General features: G+C 59.2%; 4 protein-coding genes across 4 annotated transcripts, besides 1 other annotated feature; all 4 read left to right on the forward strand.

Annotated features, from left to right (window-relative positions):
- Nucleotides 1–594: 594 nt before the first annotated feature.
- LPMP_100130 (hypothetical protein) lies at nucleotides 595–1968 on the forward strand (the record flags this gene model as incomplete). The annotated part of the gene is made up of 1 exon (XM_010698433.1): nucleotides 595–1968. One exon carries the CDS (start codon nucleotides 595–597, stop codon nucleotides 1966–1968), a length of 1374 nt encoding a protein of 457 aa, XP_010696735.1.
- A 2517-nt stretch (nucleotides 1969–4485) lies between these two features.
- Nucleotides 4486–5027: a repeat region.
- Nucleotides 5028–5457: 430 nt separating this feature from the next.
- On the forward strand, nucleotides 5458–7533 carry LPMP_100140 (nucleoside phosphatase, putative; the record flags this gene model as incomplete). The annotated part of the gene is made up of 1 exon (XM_010698434.1): nucleotides 5458–7533. The coding sequence occupies one exon, from the start codon at nucleotides 5458–5460 to the stop codon at nucleotides 7531–7533; it is 2076 nt and encodes a 691-aa protein (XP_010696736.1).
- A 1627-nt stretch (nucleotides 7534–9160) lies between these two features.
- Nucleotides 9161–9871, forward strand: LPMP_100150 (leucine-rich repeat protein, putative; the record flags this gene model as incomplete). Its single annotated transcript, XM_010698435.1, has 1 exon — nucleotides 9161–9871. One exon carries the CDS (start codon nucleotides 9161–9163, stop codon nucleotides 9869–9871), a length of 711 nt encoding a protein of 236 aa, XP_010696737.1.
- A 1710-nt stretch (nucleotides 9872–11581) lies between these two features.
- Nucleotides 11582–13585, forward strand: LPMP_100160 (hypothetical protein; the record flags this gene model as incomplete). The annotated part of the gene is made up of 1 exon (XM_010698436.1): nucleotides 11582–13585. The coding sequence occupies one exon, from the start codon at nucleotides 11582–11584 to the stop codon at nucleotides 13583–13585; it is 2004 nt and encodes a 667-aa protein (XP_010696738.1).
- Between the last annotated feature and the right edge of the window lie 351 nt (nucleotides 13586–13936).

The raw sequence follows: 13936 nt of genomic DNA on the forward strand, positions 1-13936 counted from the left end.
CTTGTGGTGCCGTCATCGGCGCACCTGCGCACCTTCTCGAAGACAAACGTCGCCAACGCCAATGTGGTGAGCGCCAGCGACGCAAACATGTCGCTAACCTCAAGCGGCCCCAGCGCAAGTGAGCGCCACCCCCTTCATGGAGCGCACACACCCCACCATCATCCCTCCATCCTGGAGCAGCAGCAGGCCACGCCGCGCGGCTCCTTGCAGTGGCCGTCGACGCATCGTTCTTTCTCCAGTGCCGCAGCCACGCGTGACAGCTCGCGCCACTCGCAGGTGGCGGATATTTTGGGCACCACTGGGGTGAACATACCCTCTGTCTTGAGCCAGCGGGGACGGGCACGCAGCAGCACCTCTCACACCTCAATATCGTCGCACGATGACCGAAGCGAGCAGTGCTCCTCCGCCATCAGCGGTGCCGGTGGCGTGCGGAGTTACAGCAGCTGCCGCCACCCAACGGTGCCGCCATTGGTGGATGTTGGCGACTCTCCTTCCTTCAGCCGACACAGCGCCCCTCACAGCGTGTGCACGACAGCGCTGTGCACACCACGCGACGACCCCGCCACCTCTCGTGGCCCTGCGGTGTCGCCGACCATGACTGTGGAGAACAAGATCGCTAGCATGCCGAACCCTCCCCCGCTGTACGACTTTGAGGTTGAGGCAGACCAGCTAACGCGCAAGCAGCTTGAGGAGCGGGTTGAGCAGATGCGGGCGGCCAACTTGGTACTGCGTACCTCGGTGCTTCGACTGCGTGAGTCCCTAGCGACCCTGCAAGAAGGCATGCGGGCGAACTATGCCGACCTAGAGCGGCGGCAGGAGGGCATTTCAAATATGCTTCTCCGACGCCTGGAGGCAACAAAGCACCATCACAGCAAACTGGTCGCCCACCTACGTACGGTGGAGGCCGAGAAAGCAATGCAAGAGGCAAAGCTTCATTGCACCATGCAAAGCATCAACGAGCTGTCGAAGCACCTCAAGCAAGAGGAGCAACAAATCGCCAACCGCCTGCAGCACCGACTGCTGCGGCTGCACGCTCAGCGAGAACAGCTCGACCAGGTCCTAGAGGAGCAGACGAGTTCGCTGCAGCAGCTGGAGCAGCTTGTGCAAGAGGTGGAGGAGATGGACCAGAGCGACGCCGCGGAGAGAGGCGGAGGCTGTCTGGGCACACACACCTCCACTGCGATGCCAGTGCTCGCCGTTGTCCCCGCAAGCGGCGCCCCAGCAGCTAGCAGTGGCGTCTTTGGCCCTGTCCACGAGCGTAGCAGCAGTCGCCTGAGCGCAGCGAGCTCCACTACCGCCACCAACACGGCCGACGTCGCCTACGACCCCACAGCAATGATACGGTACTTGACGGATGAGATCGCGGCAGCGGAGGGACTGCGAACGGAGGCGCTGTCCAAGGCGGAGAAGTACGTCGCCATGCGTGAGCGGCTGGAGCGGCGCCTCGCGCGAGAGAAGCAACAGCGGGCCGAGCAGCAGTCCCGCACGCAGGAAATTCATCAGCAGCTGCAGGATGCGAGCACCGCCGTGAATGAGAGGGAGGTGGCGCATGCAATGGCGGTGGAGATGGAAATGGATCGACACCTGAACAGTTCACGCTTTGGCGGTGACATCATCTCAAGCGCCAGCAGCACGTGTGCAACGCCCCAGCTGCGTGCCGTGAGCACGGTGGCTAGCCGGGGCAACTCCGCATCGCCTGGGGTTAGCCGACCTTGTCCCGGTCCCGCTGCGCAGGACCCCGAAGGCCGCCCGCAAGACACATTTGTGCTGCCGAACAGCAGCGTCTGTAGCGGTTCGGCGGGCTCTACAGGCCACTTCGACCATCTCGGAGGCACCAGCAGTGCGTTTTCTGGGATTCCAGGCGTCGTCACATCACTAGGCCACGCCCCGGCAGCTGCGCCTGCGATGGAGGCAGCGGACGGTCCTGTCCACTCCAACCCCACTGAACGCACCGACGAGTCACAATGAAACGACGGTGTTCTCCGAGGGCGCCGTGCCTCCTCACACACACACACACAGGCACAGAACGGCTTCTGCAGGGCGCCTCTCGCATGGCCACCCCGCGTCCGCTGATGTCTGCAGAGGGAACGCCGCTGTCCACCCCGTGTGTGCCCACAGCCCGAGACTCCATGCTGTAGCACCTCCGCCTTCCTCAATGTGTTAGACTGTGTGTGTGTGTGTATGTGAGCATCGATGTATCGTCCCCTCTACATACCGTGTGAGGGCTGCGGTGTGAGCAGACGTTGCGTGGGTTGAGAGGAAGGGGGCTTGGTGCATCGTGCACTCCGTTACCACACATCGCTGTTCCCCTCACCTTGTCACTACTACAACAGGGAGAGGGAAAAAGTGCTCCTCTTGAGCTTTGCCATGCCCTCAAGCAACACACACACACACGTACACGTCGCTTTGCACCACTCGTGTCTACTCAGGTCTCCTCTCCCGACTGCGTTTGTTTGGTGGTGGCTGCCCCCCCCCCTTCGCCGTCTCTCTTCCTTTACCATATCATCTCTCTACGTCGTACCAAAGAGGCCTCTACCTCCCCACCGTCATCGATGTGCACATAGACACAGACACTGCGTGAGATGACACGTACCAGCACTGGATTTTTGGTCTCTCTCTCCTGATTTTTCCTTCTCTTGCCTCTTATGGCTCTTTTGACGCCTCTCCACACCCTCCACCCCCCCCCCGACTCTCCCCTCTCTTCTCTCGTTGTGTGTGTGCGAGTGTGTAGCCCTCGGCCTGCATCGATGAAGCCCACCTTTTCACTTTTCTTTCCACTCTCTTTCCGTCTGCCCATTGTCTTCACCTCCTTTGGCTTTCTCCCCCACCTACCCACCTCTTCAGTTTCTCTTCTCCCTTTCACTCTACAATACGTGTACATGAAGCTGTATGAGTGTACATATACACTCACGTCCCCGACTTTACCCCAGTCGGTGTGGTGCGTGATAAGCCATGGTGCGTCTTTCTCCTTCTCCCGGTATATGCTGAAGGTGATCTCTCTTTCGCTGTCGGATGTCTTGCTGAGTTTCCGTTCAATCTTGCGTATGAAGCCTTTGTTGATGTGCCTTATGTGTGCATGTGTAACTGGACTGGTACTGCGTTGCATGTTGCCTGTGCATGCTCTTGTTGAGGACCGTTTCCACCCACCCGCCCCCCCCCCCACGCCGCTGTGCAGTCTGCAGGCCCCTCCCCCTCCCCTCCAATTCTCTTCCCTCTCCCTCCTCCCTCTTCTCTCTGCCTGTGTGTGCGGGGGTCTCGCGCCCGGCAGCACCGCCCTCTCCCCGCCTCCCCGGAGACGGAAGAGCAAATGTGAGGGAGGAAATGGGCAGTGAGAGGAACACGAATGTTGTGAGGTGGAAATTAGCGCAAACGGGAGATGGGCAAACAGAGAAAACAACACAGAAGTCTCAACCATGAACGGAAAAAGAGCGATGCGTTCTCTTCTGCTTCCACTCCTCATCCGCACCGCCACGTTGCGTGACATGTGGATGGTCAGAACATCACCCCAGTGGTGCGAAGCGCGTGAGGCACTCACACATTTACTGGTGATAGAGGGAAAGAGAGGGTGAAGCCTCTCTTGTCCGCCACACCGCTGATCAGTGCAGTAGGCAGAGCTTTTCGTGTGGAAGTGCTTTACGGGGTTGTGGCGCTTGTACTTCTCTCGTGAGGGTCGAAATCCTCTTTTTTTCCGCTGCTTTCCTGCCTCTCCCTTCCCCCTCCCACCAGGACGAGCCCCTTGAGCTTCGCACCTGCCATGATGCAGCGAGGGCTTTTTTCACGCGCCTCCCTCTGATCTCTCTGCTGAGTCTGGGCGGATGTTTTCCCCTCTCTGCCATTTTGCACTCCCCTCTTTCCCTGCCGCCTATCGCGTCTGCCCCACATCGCGCTCCACTAACCGCACTCAAATACACACACACACTTCACTGGCCTCACCTGCATCACACACAAGCGCATTCGTACACAGCACATACACCTACGTCGCTGCGGTGGCCTCTCGTTCTCCCCTCGTTTCTTCTCACCCTCCCCCACCCTATCCGCGTCGCTGTGTCGCTCTCTCTCTCTCTACACTCCTTTCGAAACGGCACCGCCGTCTTGACGCGTCGTTGTCGTGTCTCTTCAGGTGCAACAGCGGTAAACAGCAAAAAAGTGCCTCGCGTTCCTCAACGTGCGCAAATTTTTTTTTGCTTCTCTACGTCGTTGAGGACTTTTCCGTTTGGGGATCGACGCGCCATTCACCCGCATTGTCCATCTTTGCAATAGCAGCGCTGTCACCCTCCTCTCCGCTCCTCACAGCCGTTACCACCTTTGATTGTGCGTTGCCTGATTCTTGTCCCCCCTCGCTAATCACCACCATACACACAAGCGCACGCACGGGTCACCCGAGCACACTACCAGGAAAAGAGATGGAGGCACAACACCCGCCTTCGTGTCAACAGTTCGCAGATTTTCTGCCGTATTCCTTTGCTTCATCCTCCCATTCCCTTGCCCTGATGGCTGAGCACGCCCCAGTGCATGATCTCAGGGCCCAGTACCCTCAGCCTGTGTAGGGAAGCGAGGCAACCCCCCTCCATCCCTGCCGATGTCGAGCCACCTCTTGTGGTGCTAACAGGGCCACGGACCTACGATGTGCGGAGGTCAGAGCGATGTATCGCTGCAGATGCCGGCGGTCCGGTCCTAGATGGCGTTGCATCGGAGCGACCTGCGACAGCGGGCACGCTTGTGCCATCCACATGACGGGTAGAGTGCCAGCGTGACTGGAACGCAGCTCACCCAGCCCTCGCGGCCTAGTCGCGGGGAGTGCCTGCGCCACCCCTAAGCGTGCGCCAGGTGGAGGCCGGCATGATGGGAACGGCTGTGAGGAGAACTGCGCAGCTGGAAAGGGTAGAGTTTGAGGCTGGGGCCGTGCTCTGCAGACTGGGTCGGCACATTGCTGTAGCGCGCGTGTCTAGCGCTGCTTCGCACCGCGCGATAGGACCGCGACAGGGTCGTGGGGCCGAGCGGAGTAGGACTTCTGCTAAATGGCTGAAGGCGTCAGTGGTGGAGAAAGAAAGAGAGACCCCTGGAGCTTTCGAGCCCGTAGTCGTGCCATTTCTGCCTCTCGTCACCTATTACACACACCCAAACCCACACTCACCACTCCGTCCTCCCTCCCTTCCTTCCTTCCGCCCCCGTTCTCGCCCATTCTCGTCGCATCTCGCTCGCTGTGCGGCAAACAGAACGACTCTGTTCTCCCTCTCTTCTCTCTCTTTGCCCATTTGGGTGTGTGTGCCCGCCCTGTGTGCGTGCGTATTGGGGAGTATTTTCAGCCCCTGCTGATCATCACGCCTTTCGCTGTTCTTTGCTCTGCTGCAGTTGGTGGCTGCCGCCGCCTACGTTGGGGTGTCGGTGCGTACGTCTGAAGCGATACTCTCTTTATTCTCCTATACAGCACGACCCACACCCTTGCGTGTACCCGTCATGGCAGTGGTTGGCGGCGTCACAGCCGACAAGCCGCTGAGAGGCATGGGCCGCATCGTCCTTGGCCTCTTCGCCGTCATGCTTGTTGCCATTGTCATCACTGCGTACCAAGTCGGCGTTAGCACCGCCAACCCACGTCAGTCCCGTCACATACAGCTCGCGCAGAACGCCGTGGCGAAGAGCGAGGCGATGCTGACTAGCTGCCGCGAGGCCAATGCGAATTTAAAGAACAGCGGTAGCGTCAAGGGTGCACAAGCGATCGCGGAGATGGCACGGCAGAAAGCGGAGCTGACGAGCACTGTCGCACTGGAGCGTGAGCGTGTCGCGTCGGCGCGTAGTTTGTTGCAGGCGTGCGAGGATGGGCTGGCAAGCGAACACCGTACACTCTTCGGCACCGCCCACCGCAACACCACGGCGCACCTCCTGTGGTTGAAACAGAGACGGGCTCATCTGAAGTCCGAGCACGAGAAGCTCACCGAGGGTCCACTCGGTGTAGTTGAGCCACGCCGCAGCAGCGGCATCCGCGCAGTGCAGGCGGCTCTCCTTCAAGAAATACACCCTAGCACTGGTTTAGCGGGAAACGGTGTGGAGAACCGCAAGGCGTGCATGGACGCTGCGGCCAAGTACTCCGTTGTGTTCGATATTGGCAGCACTGGCAATCGTGTCCATGTCTACAAGTACAGGGTGAACCCTCTCACGCAGATCTCTGCCTCAGCACCTGATGAGCTCAGCAAAATCGACCTCGTCGGGGAGCTGTTCGAGCTGAATTACAAAGCCCTTAGTGAGCTCAACAATCCGGTGCAGGATGCCCCGGAAGCCTTGTGGGAGCTTTTCGCGAAGGCCAAGAACTTCGTGCCGGCAGAGCTGCACGCATGCACACCAATCGAGTTCAAGGCTACTGCGGGACTGCGCATGCTGGGGTTGGAGAAAGCCACAGAGATTCTTGCTGGGATTCGTGCTCGCTACCGCAAGGAAACGTTCTGGCTGCGCGGCAGCGCGCCAGTCCGCATCTTGGATTCCCACGAGGAGGGCCTGATGGCGTGGCTGACGGTGAACTTTTTACTAGGGACATTTGCCAGGAACACTGAGGCAACAGCCTCGACGGCGGCTATCATTGACATCGGTGGCGGCTCCACACAGATCGTCTTCGAGCCTGGTGAAGACACGTTCTACAAAATGCGCGCAGACGTGCGTGGCTCGGCAACGTTGGGCGGCCGGTCGGTGAAAGTGTATCAGCACAGCTACGAAGGCTACGGTCTGCACGCAGCCACCAAGGCGCTGCTTTTTCATATTCAAGGCAAGCGCCAAGAGAGGCCAGACGGCGGCTCCGCTACCCGCGCCACGACGACGGCACAGACCAGCGGCGATGACAGCACCCCATCCGTCGGGAATTGTGTCCGCAACGTGGGCGCCAATGACAGCAAAGACGAAGAAGACGAAAACATGATCACCGACACAGCGCCGCCGAAAACTCTACCGTGGCTACAGTTGGATACGGAGGCGGTGGACGCATTCCCCTGCTTCGCTGTCGGCTACGAGGACCAGCTCGGGGTGCGGAACACTAAGAGAAACGACGCCGGGGAACCCGCTAGGCACCCTGACTTCCAGGCTTGCGCGAACCTTTTCCGCGACCGGTTGCTGAAACCGGTGGGGCTGACATGCGAGGAAGTCAACTGCGGCGTCGCGGGTGTCTTCCAGCCGCCGCTGGCCAACTTCACCGGTGACATCTACGCGTTTTCATTTCTTTTTGATCTTCTGGCCATGGCGAACAACTCTCTAGCGCCAGTGGGGGCTGCAGTATCGAACGATAAGTTCGAGGTGAAGCTGCCTGACCTGGCTAAGATTGGGGAGCGTCACTGCGCAGCCTTCTCCCTCACCCGGATTGCCGAGGCGACCGCAAAGGGCGGCCTCGGTAGTCTGAAGCCAGAGTACGAGTGCATGTATTACTCCTACACGTACGCGCTGCTCCGATATGGGTACGAGGTGCCGGAGGGCCGCGTGCTGCACGTGGCAAAGAAGATCAGCGGCTACGAGACCGCCTGGCCCTTGGGTGCCTCACTCATCTCTGTCACCTAAATCGCCTTGCTACTTTGGAGCAGTGTGTAGGTGTGAAGGGGAGCGGCATCGCTCATGTGCGGTGTTGCTGTGAATCCGGAAGCGATGGCTGAGTTGATGAAAGCCACGAGTTTTTGTGTGTGTGTGTGTGTGTCCTCTCTCTCTCTCTACGTGTTCCGTTCATTTTTTGCCTCCTCGCCAGTTGAGAGGTGTTTGGAGTCCACCCTCTCTTCGTTGTCGCGTATAAAGTGGCTTTCATGTCCCTCTGTGGACGTCGGGTTGTCTGTGCCGGGTTGAGTTTTACGTTTGGCGTTCTTCCTCGCTCGCAATGACCTTCGTATAAAGACATTCACTTCTTTTCTCTTCTTTCGAAGGTGTGCGCCAAGAGTGAAAGACTGGAAAGATGTTAGGATGCGCAGAGGCCTGAGTCAAGGCACTCTCCATCGCTTCACTGGTATACTTCGCCAAGCACTCATCTCATCTGCACCCCACTGGGTTCTTTTCATGCCATATCCTCTGGAATCAAGTGATTGTAAGCGTGTGGTTTTCCCCCCGCCGTCACTCCCGTGATTACCCGCTACGACAGCGATTCTTGGGTAACGGAAGAGTGAGAGTACGTAAGCCCTCCTGCTCGTGTGTGATGTTGTCGCGAGCGCGAGTGAAGGTGCGCTAGGTTGGTATGCTCTTCCAGGGAAATGGGCGACTCACCAGCACGGGAGAGTTGGGAATACGTGTTGGGGTACATCACATGTGCTTATTTTCTAAGAATATTCTCGTCTTTCAATTTACTTTTAGTTACCGCTAACGACGTGCGTACAGGTGGGACGTCCTACGCGCATGTACGCATATGTGCTTGCGAATCGCGTCTCGTCTCTCTTGCCGTGTCGTCGTTCAGTGAAGTACCGCAACCCCTTCCACCCGAAGTCGTTTCTCTCTCTGTTCTCCCCTCCTCCTCCTCTCTCTCTCTGTTTTCATAATCATTGGCATGGACCACAAAATGAACAGCGACACACACACCCACACACTTTGAATGCGTAAAGAGGCGGTGTGGCCTTCACACTGCGAAGAATTTGTGCCTCGTGCGTTGACCGTCGCAGGACTCCTCTGATGTATCTCGTCGTCTGCACGCGCGCGCTCTCCTCGACCGCTGTCCCGCCTCCCTCCACCAGGCAGGTGCGTGGCGGACTGTGCATATGTGTCTGGGGGTGCCATTGGAGTGAGAAAGGAGAAGGAGCCACTCTTAACCCCCCAACGTCACGTGCTCCTCACACGCTTTCCCTCTTGCTCTTCCCCTCTCTCTCCGTGACTCATACGCACACCCACACACCCGTGCATTCGCTATCCTCATTTTTTTTTTTGCGAGATACCTCTGTTTTGGGCGTGTTTCCGCGTTACGTGTGTGTGTGTGTGTCTCTCTTCATCTCTCTGCAGGGGCATTGCTGCGTATTGCCATTGCACCACGAGACGCCTCCATCTCCTCCCCAGCAGTGCAGGAAACGGCAGGCAGGTCTGCAAGACGCGTGGGGGTGTCTTATTATACGCAGCACTGCTGTGCATCTTTTCTGCCTCTTATTTTCCACGTTGAGCGACGCGCGAGCGAATCACCCACCCACACCGTTGCACACGACGCAACAGATTGGCCGCGCCCATGGTGTACCCGACTTACCCTTCGTACTCGCCGCTGGTGGAGATGGACACCGCCGAGGTAGAGATGCAGCGGGTACTGGAGGAAGGATCGAATACACTCTACTTTAGCCACCACTTCAACTGTACCGATGTACCGCCCAGTATCGCTGCTCTGCGCGAGCAGCTGGAGGTTCTCCATGTAGATAACAACTATCGCTTCACGACCATCTCTCCCCGTGTGACAGCATTGTCGAAGCTGCGCTGGCTGAACGCGAGCTACTGTTCACTCCGTTCAGTGGACTCCTCGATCAGCCGCCTGTCAAAGCTGGAGCGGCTGACGCTGAACAACAATATGTTAACGTGGCTGCCACTCGAGATGTGGCAGCTCAAGGCGCTGGAAGAGCTGCACATCGGTAATAACCACCTCCATGTGCTGCCCGGCTGCCTCCTTTTCCTTCCTCGCCTTCGTGTCTTGACACTCGAGAACAACCCTCTCTACACACCGGAGGAGGTTAAGGGGGCCGCGGCAGCGACCTACGTCCCGGCGCAGCGCAGTGTGGACTGCAGTGCGTGCTGCATACACTCCCGCTATTACGAAGTCTTTGTCGCCTTTCACGCTATCGCGAGCCACCGCGATGTTCCGTTCGTGCACTTTGCATGCTCCGACGAGTGTGCCGCACACGTGCGCACACGCCTGGAGGCGTACGATCGAGACCACCTCAACCGGCAGTGAGTCTCGTGGGGCCCTACGAGAAGCCCATTCACTTTCTCTTTTCCATCCCGCTCTGTGCAGTCGCGCGTGCACTCAGGAGGTGGCGTCATTGACAGCGTGGCGAGTGATGTGTGCGTGCCTGACTTGGTCGATGGCTGCGGCCTCGATGTCTGCCTCCCTCGCGTTTCTGCACTCTTCTCTCACCTTCTTACGCGCTTTGGGGCCCTTCTGTTCTCTCCCCGACCCCCTCCCATCCTGCTTTATTTGCCTTGTCCTCTCATTTGCGCCTGCACGTATCTCCCGGCTCCCCCCTCCCCCCTCCCCTCGCGCGCGGGGGCACATACACCCACGCACACACACACTCCCCAATCCGGCCGCCATGTTCTCTTGTGCGCTTTCTTCTCTGCTTCTCTCTCATGTGCGCCGCCTTCCCGCCTTCTCCGCCTTGCTCGTGTGTGTGTGTGTGTGTGTGTGTGTGTGCAGGTGTTGCTCTTTGCTCCCCATTCTTCTTCATTTCGCCCTCTGCGGGGAGGTGCAGACACGTCGCTCGGATCGCCCCTCCCTCCCCTCCTCTCCTCTCCCCTCCTCTCCTCACAGTCGACGTGAACGGAAGAGGTCACGCTGACAGAAAGGCAGGCGGACACACAGAGGCGCTTTTCTCGAGGAAGGGGGAGGCCGTCTCGTCGAAGCAAAATACGTCTACCTCGTGAGACATCAGACAAGATGCAAAGGAGATGCGAGACGGTTTGATAGGCACTGGCGACCACAGTAGGGCTGGGTGAAGGGACACTATCGCACACGCAGGCAGGGAGAGAGGGGGAAGGGAGGGGGAACGTACGATACTCGGAGTGAATCAGATCCATGTAAAGCATCGCCAGGTGCGACACCTCAACAATCTCTTTACGAGTCTTTTTTCCCCCTTTTATCTCTGTTGTTTTTTCATGTTACCTTTTTGGTCGACTCGCCACTTCAGGTGACACGACCGCCGCATTTCTGTGCAGTGGCCACCGTGGAGCAGCTGCAGCACTGCCCATGCAATCGTTCTCCCTACACCCCCCTCCACACACATACACGTTGCGGTACACGCATGTAATGCGAAAGCAATCGTATAAAGTGGAACAACGAAACACGCACGAAGAGCACGAGATCTACACAGCCACGCTCATGCGACCCAACCTGCAGTTGTTCTGCCGGCACGCAGCAGCGACTCGAGATCCCGTCCCTCTCTCTGATTAGGAAGTCTAGGGCGCGGTTGCGGTGCTGTCATGCGTATAAGGTTCGTGAGGAGCCAGGACGGTAGCCACAGTATTGGTTGTCGCACACCACGGCACTTCACCGCCGCCTACGCTTGGGCAGATGTAGCGAATTTTATTTCCTTTCCCGCACCGCGGCTCACTCTCTTTCCTCGCTACTGACCTCGCTTGGGCCTCTGGCTGTCTTTCTCGTTTCCTCTTGCTGAGCTCCTGTGTGTGCATGGCTTCCTTGCCCTCCATGAAGGGGATTCGGTCCCCCTCTTCCTCACTCTCGGCGGGATGATGCGCGATGAGATGCGCATGCGCGCCTCTCTTTCGCCGTGTGCTCCCTCTCCCTCCCCATAGCCTCTACGCTCACTCCCTGCCACACACCCCTCTCCTCACTCGTCGCCTTTCCTCGTCCGTGTGTCACCCGAGAAGGTCGCGGTAACGAAACGCCACTGTTTTCTCTGTCGCCCTCTTCATCCCTGTCACCCACATGAGCGCCCATCTCACGGAGAAGGACCTCTTCAGCGCCCTCCGCGAGTACGTCTCGAGGCTTGAGGTGCAGTACATGATCGAGGAGGAGGTGAAGAAGTTCCAGGAGAAGGTGCTTCCGCGGCTCCTGTCCGAGGCCTTCGCGGCGGCGTCTCATGGGGCAACGGCAGACCAAATGGCCTCCTCGCCGGGGCCGTCCACGACGCCGGCGCCGTCGCACGTAACCGCCACCCCGAACATCGAATGGGTTCAGACATTCCTCAAAGCGCATGCAGATGACGCACTCAGCCGCCGGCTGCCCTCGATGATTTCTCATGAGGTACAGCGGCAGCTGCGCAGCGCAAGTGGGGGTGCACAGACGGAGTCCAGTGCTCAGGCTTCATCTTCGTCGTCAAGGTCCCCGCCGCGCGGAGAGGCGGTAGTAGCGACAGCGGCTGCGCAACCACGTGTAGGCTTGCCACCGCTTCCGCCTTCTCCTCCGCGTCCATCTCTGACACTGCCGCCTGAAATAACTATCGTATCCGCTGAGACGAGCTCAGCCAAGCATCAAGGGGACGGCAACAGAAACTTTACCTCGCTGGCTTCTACTGCCCATGACGAGGGTCGCCGGCAGCGCGAGCAGGTGCTCAGCGCCATCTCGGATATTGAGCATCAGCTGAAAGACGTGCAGCGGGACATCAACGAGGTGGTGCACCAGCAGCGGCTGTCCCGGTGCCGGCTCGAGTACCTCTGCGAAGTACTCCAGGGGACGGACTTATTCCCAGCTGCAGAAACCCGGCCATCTTCGCTGTGCGTGGCGCTGAAGCAGGCGCTGGATGATCGGCAGGCGGATGCCGTGCGAGCGCGTCTTGCAGTCATGTTGCAAGGCCTTCTGCCACTGTCGACCGAGCCGCACCCGGGAAGAGGGACGGTTGTAGACTATCAGCCTACCTTTACACTCGGTGGCTCACCATCGCCGACGCCGCAGGATGTCCAGCAGTCTTCTCCCTCTGCTGCCTCTGTGAAGTCCTACGCCGTGCCCAGTTTCAGTAGCGATGCCCAGCGGCAGTCCTTGACTCGCTCCCCTTCCCGCCTGCGCTGCGGACTGCCGTCCCCACCTCACAGTGCCAGTGGCCCAGTCGGGGCACCGCCTGCACACACCCCGCACTCGTCAGGGGCGTGTCCTGCAAGCACGGCCCCGACTTGGGCGTGTACTTCAGTGTACACCCGCCACGGCGACGCGGCCGCGACCACTCCAGGTACATTTCGGCCCGCAGGTGCCGCTCCAGCGAAAGCGGTCCGCTCCATCACGACACGCGGTACTGCAGCGTCATCCCTAACCCCCAAAGCTGCACCCCCACCGCCGCCGCCAGTGGCGCAGCAACCGTCGGCGCTAAGGACGACCCATGGGACAGCGCCTTCCCCTCTGCCTGTTCTCCGCCAGCAGTCGCATGATCCGCTCGGTGCGGGTGGGGCAGTCTCGCGGCCGACACCTCTGCCACAGGAATGTGCTGTCCCTAGCATGCGGGACAAGACTCGTAGGGAGACACACAGAAGGACATCGGTGAGAGCGGTGGACAGCACTGCCGCGGAGGCTGACGAGGCCGCCCCTCGTGCAACCTACACTCACCCCTCCAATGCTCGTTTTCTCAGCAATATGGGCCGCGACGCGTCATCCTCCTCCATCATCTCTGCCGCCTCCTCGAGAGAGGGTGCCGCTGCTGGCTGGGCGTCCCGCGCAGTGGTGCTGGGCATTGACGCCCTGAATGTCCCCTCCGGCGTGCTGCCCGGTGCACTAGGCCGACAAGGGGCAGTGCGTGTGCAGTCTATAGCACCCCTGCAGCTGGCAGAGCGCGCTGGCGTATGCCGCGGCGACATCCTACTTTCAGTGAATCATCACTCTGTCAGCAACTGCGAAGAGCTTCGGGCTGTGCTGGCAGCCGTGCCGGCGACGCAGCTCACGATTGCAGCGGAGCTCTACCGGGATACGATTGATCAGATAGTCTCCATCACACTCCAGCTGTAGAACGACACACGCCCACATACATGCATGAGCCTCATAGTGGCGACGAGAACAACGAGCCTGTCGAGAGCCATCCACCAGCCAATGGTGTCGAGGTTGCACAGGCAGCATACAATGCGCATCACCAGAGTAGATGTCCTCTCCCTTCCCTCTCCATATCCCTTGTCCTACACGGTTAAGGAAATGGAGGTTGTTACACTCGTCATTGCCATACCCGCGTCACTACTCCTCTCTCTCTCAGCTACTCCTTCTCTTGTCTTTTCATCATCCGCTCCCCTCCGCTGCTGCGCCGCCATCAAGTGCGTCCCTCTCTTCTTCGTCTTTCGCAGGTCGTGGCCTTCTTCCGCTGCTGTG

This window comes from Leishmania panamensis (genome assembly GCF_000755165.1).
Source record: "Leishmania panamensis strain MHOM/PA/94/PSC-1 chromosome 10 sequence".
NCBI lineage: Eukaryota > Euglenozoa > Kinetoplastea > Trypanosomatida > Trypanosomatidae > Leishmania > Leishmania panamensis.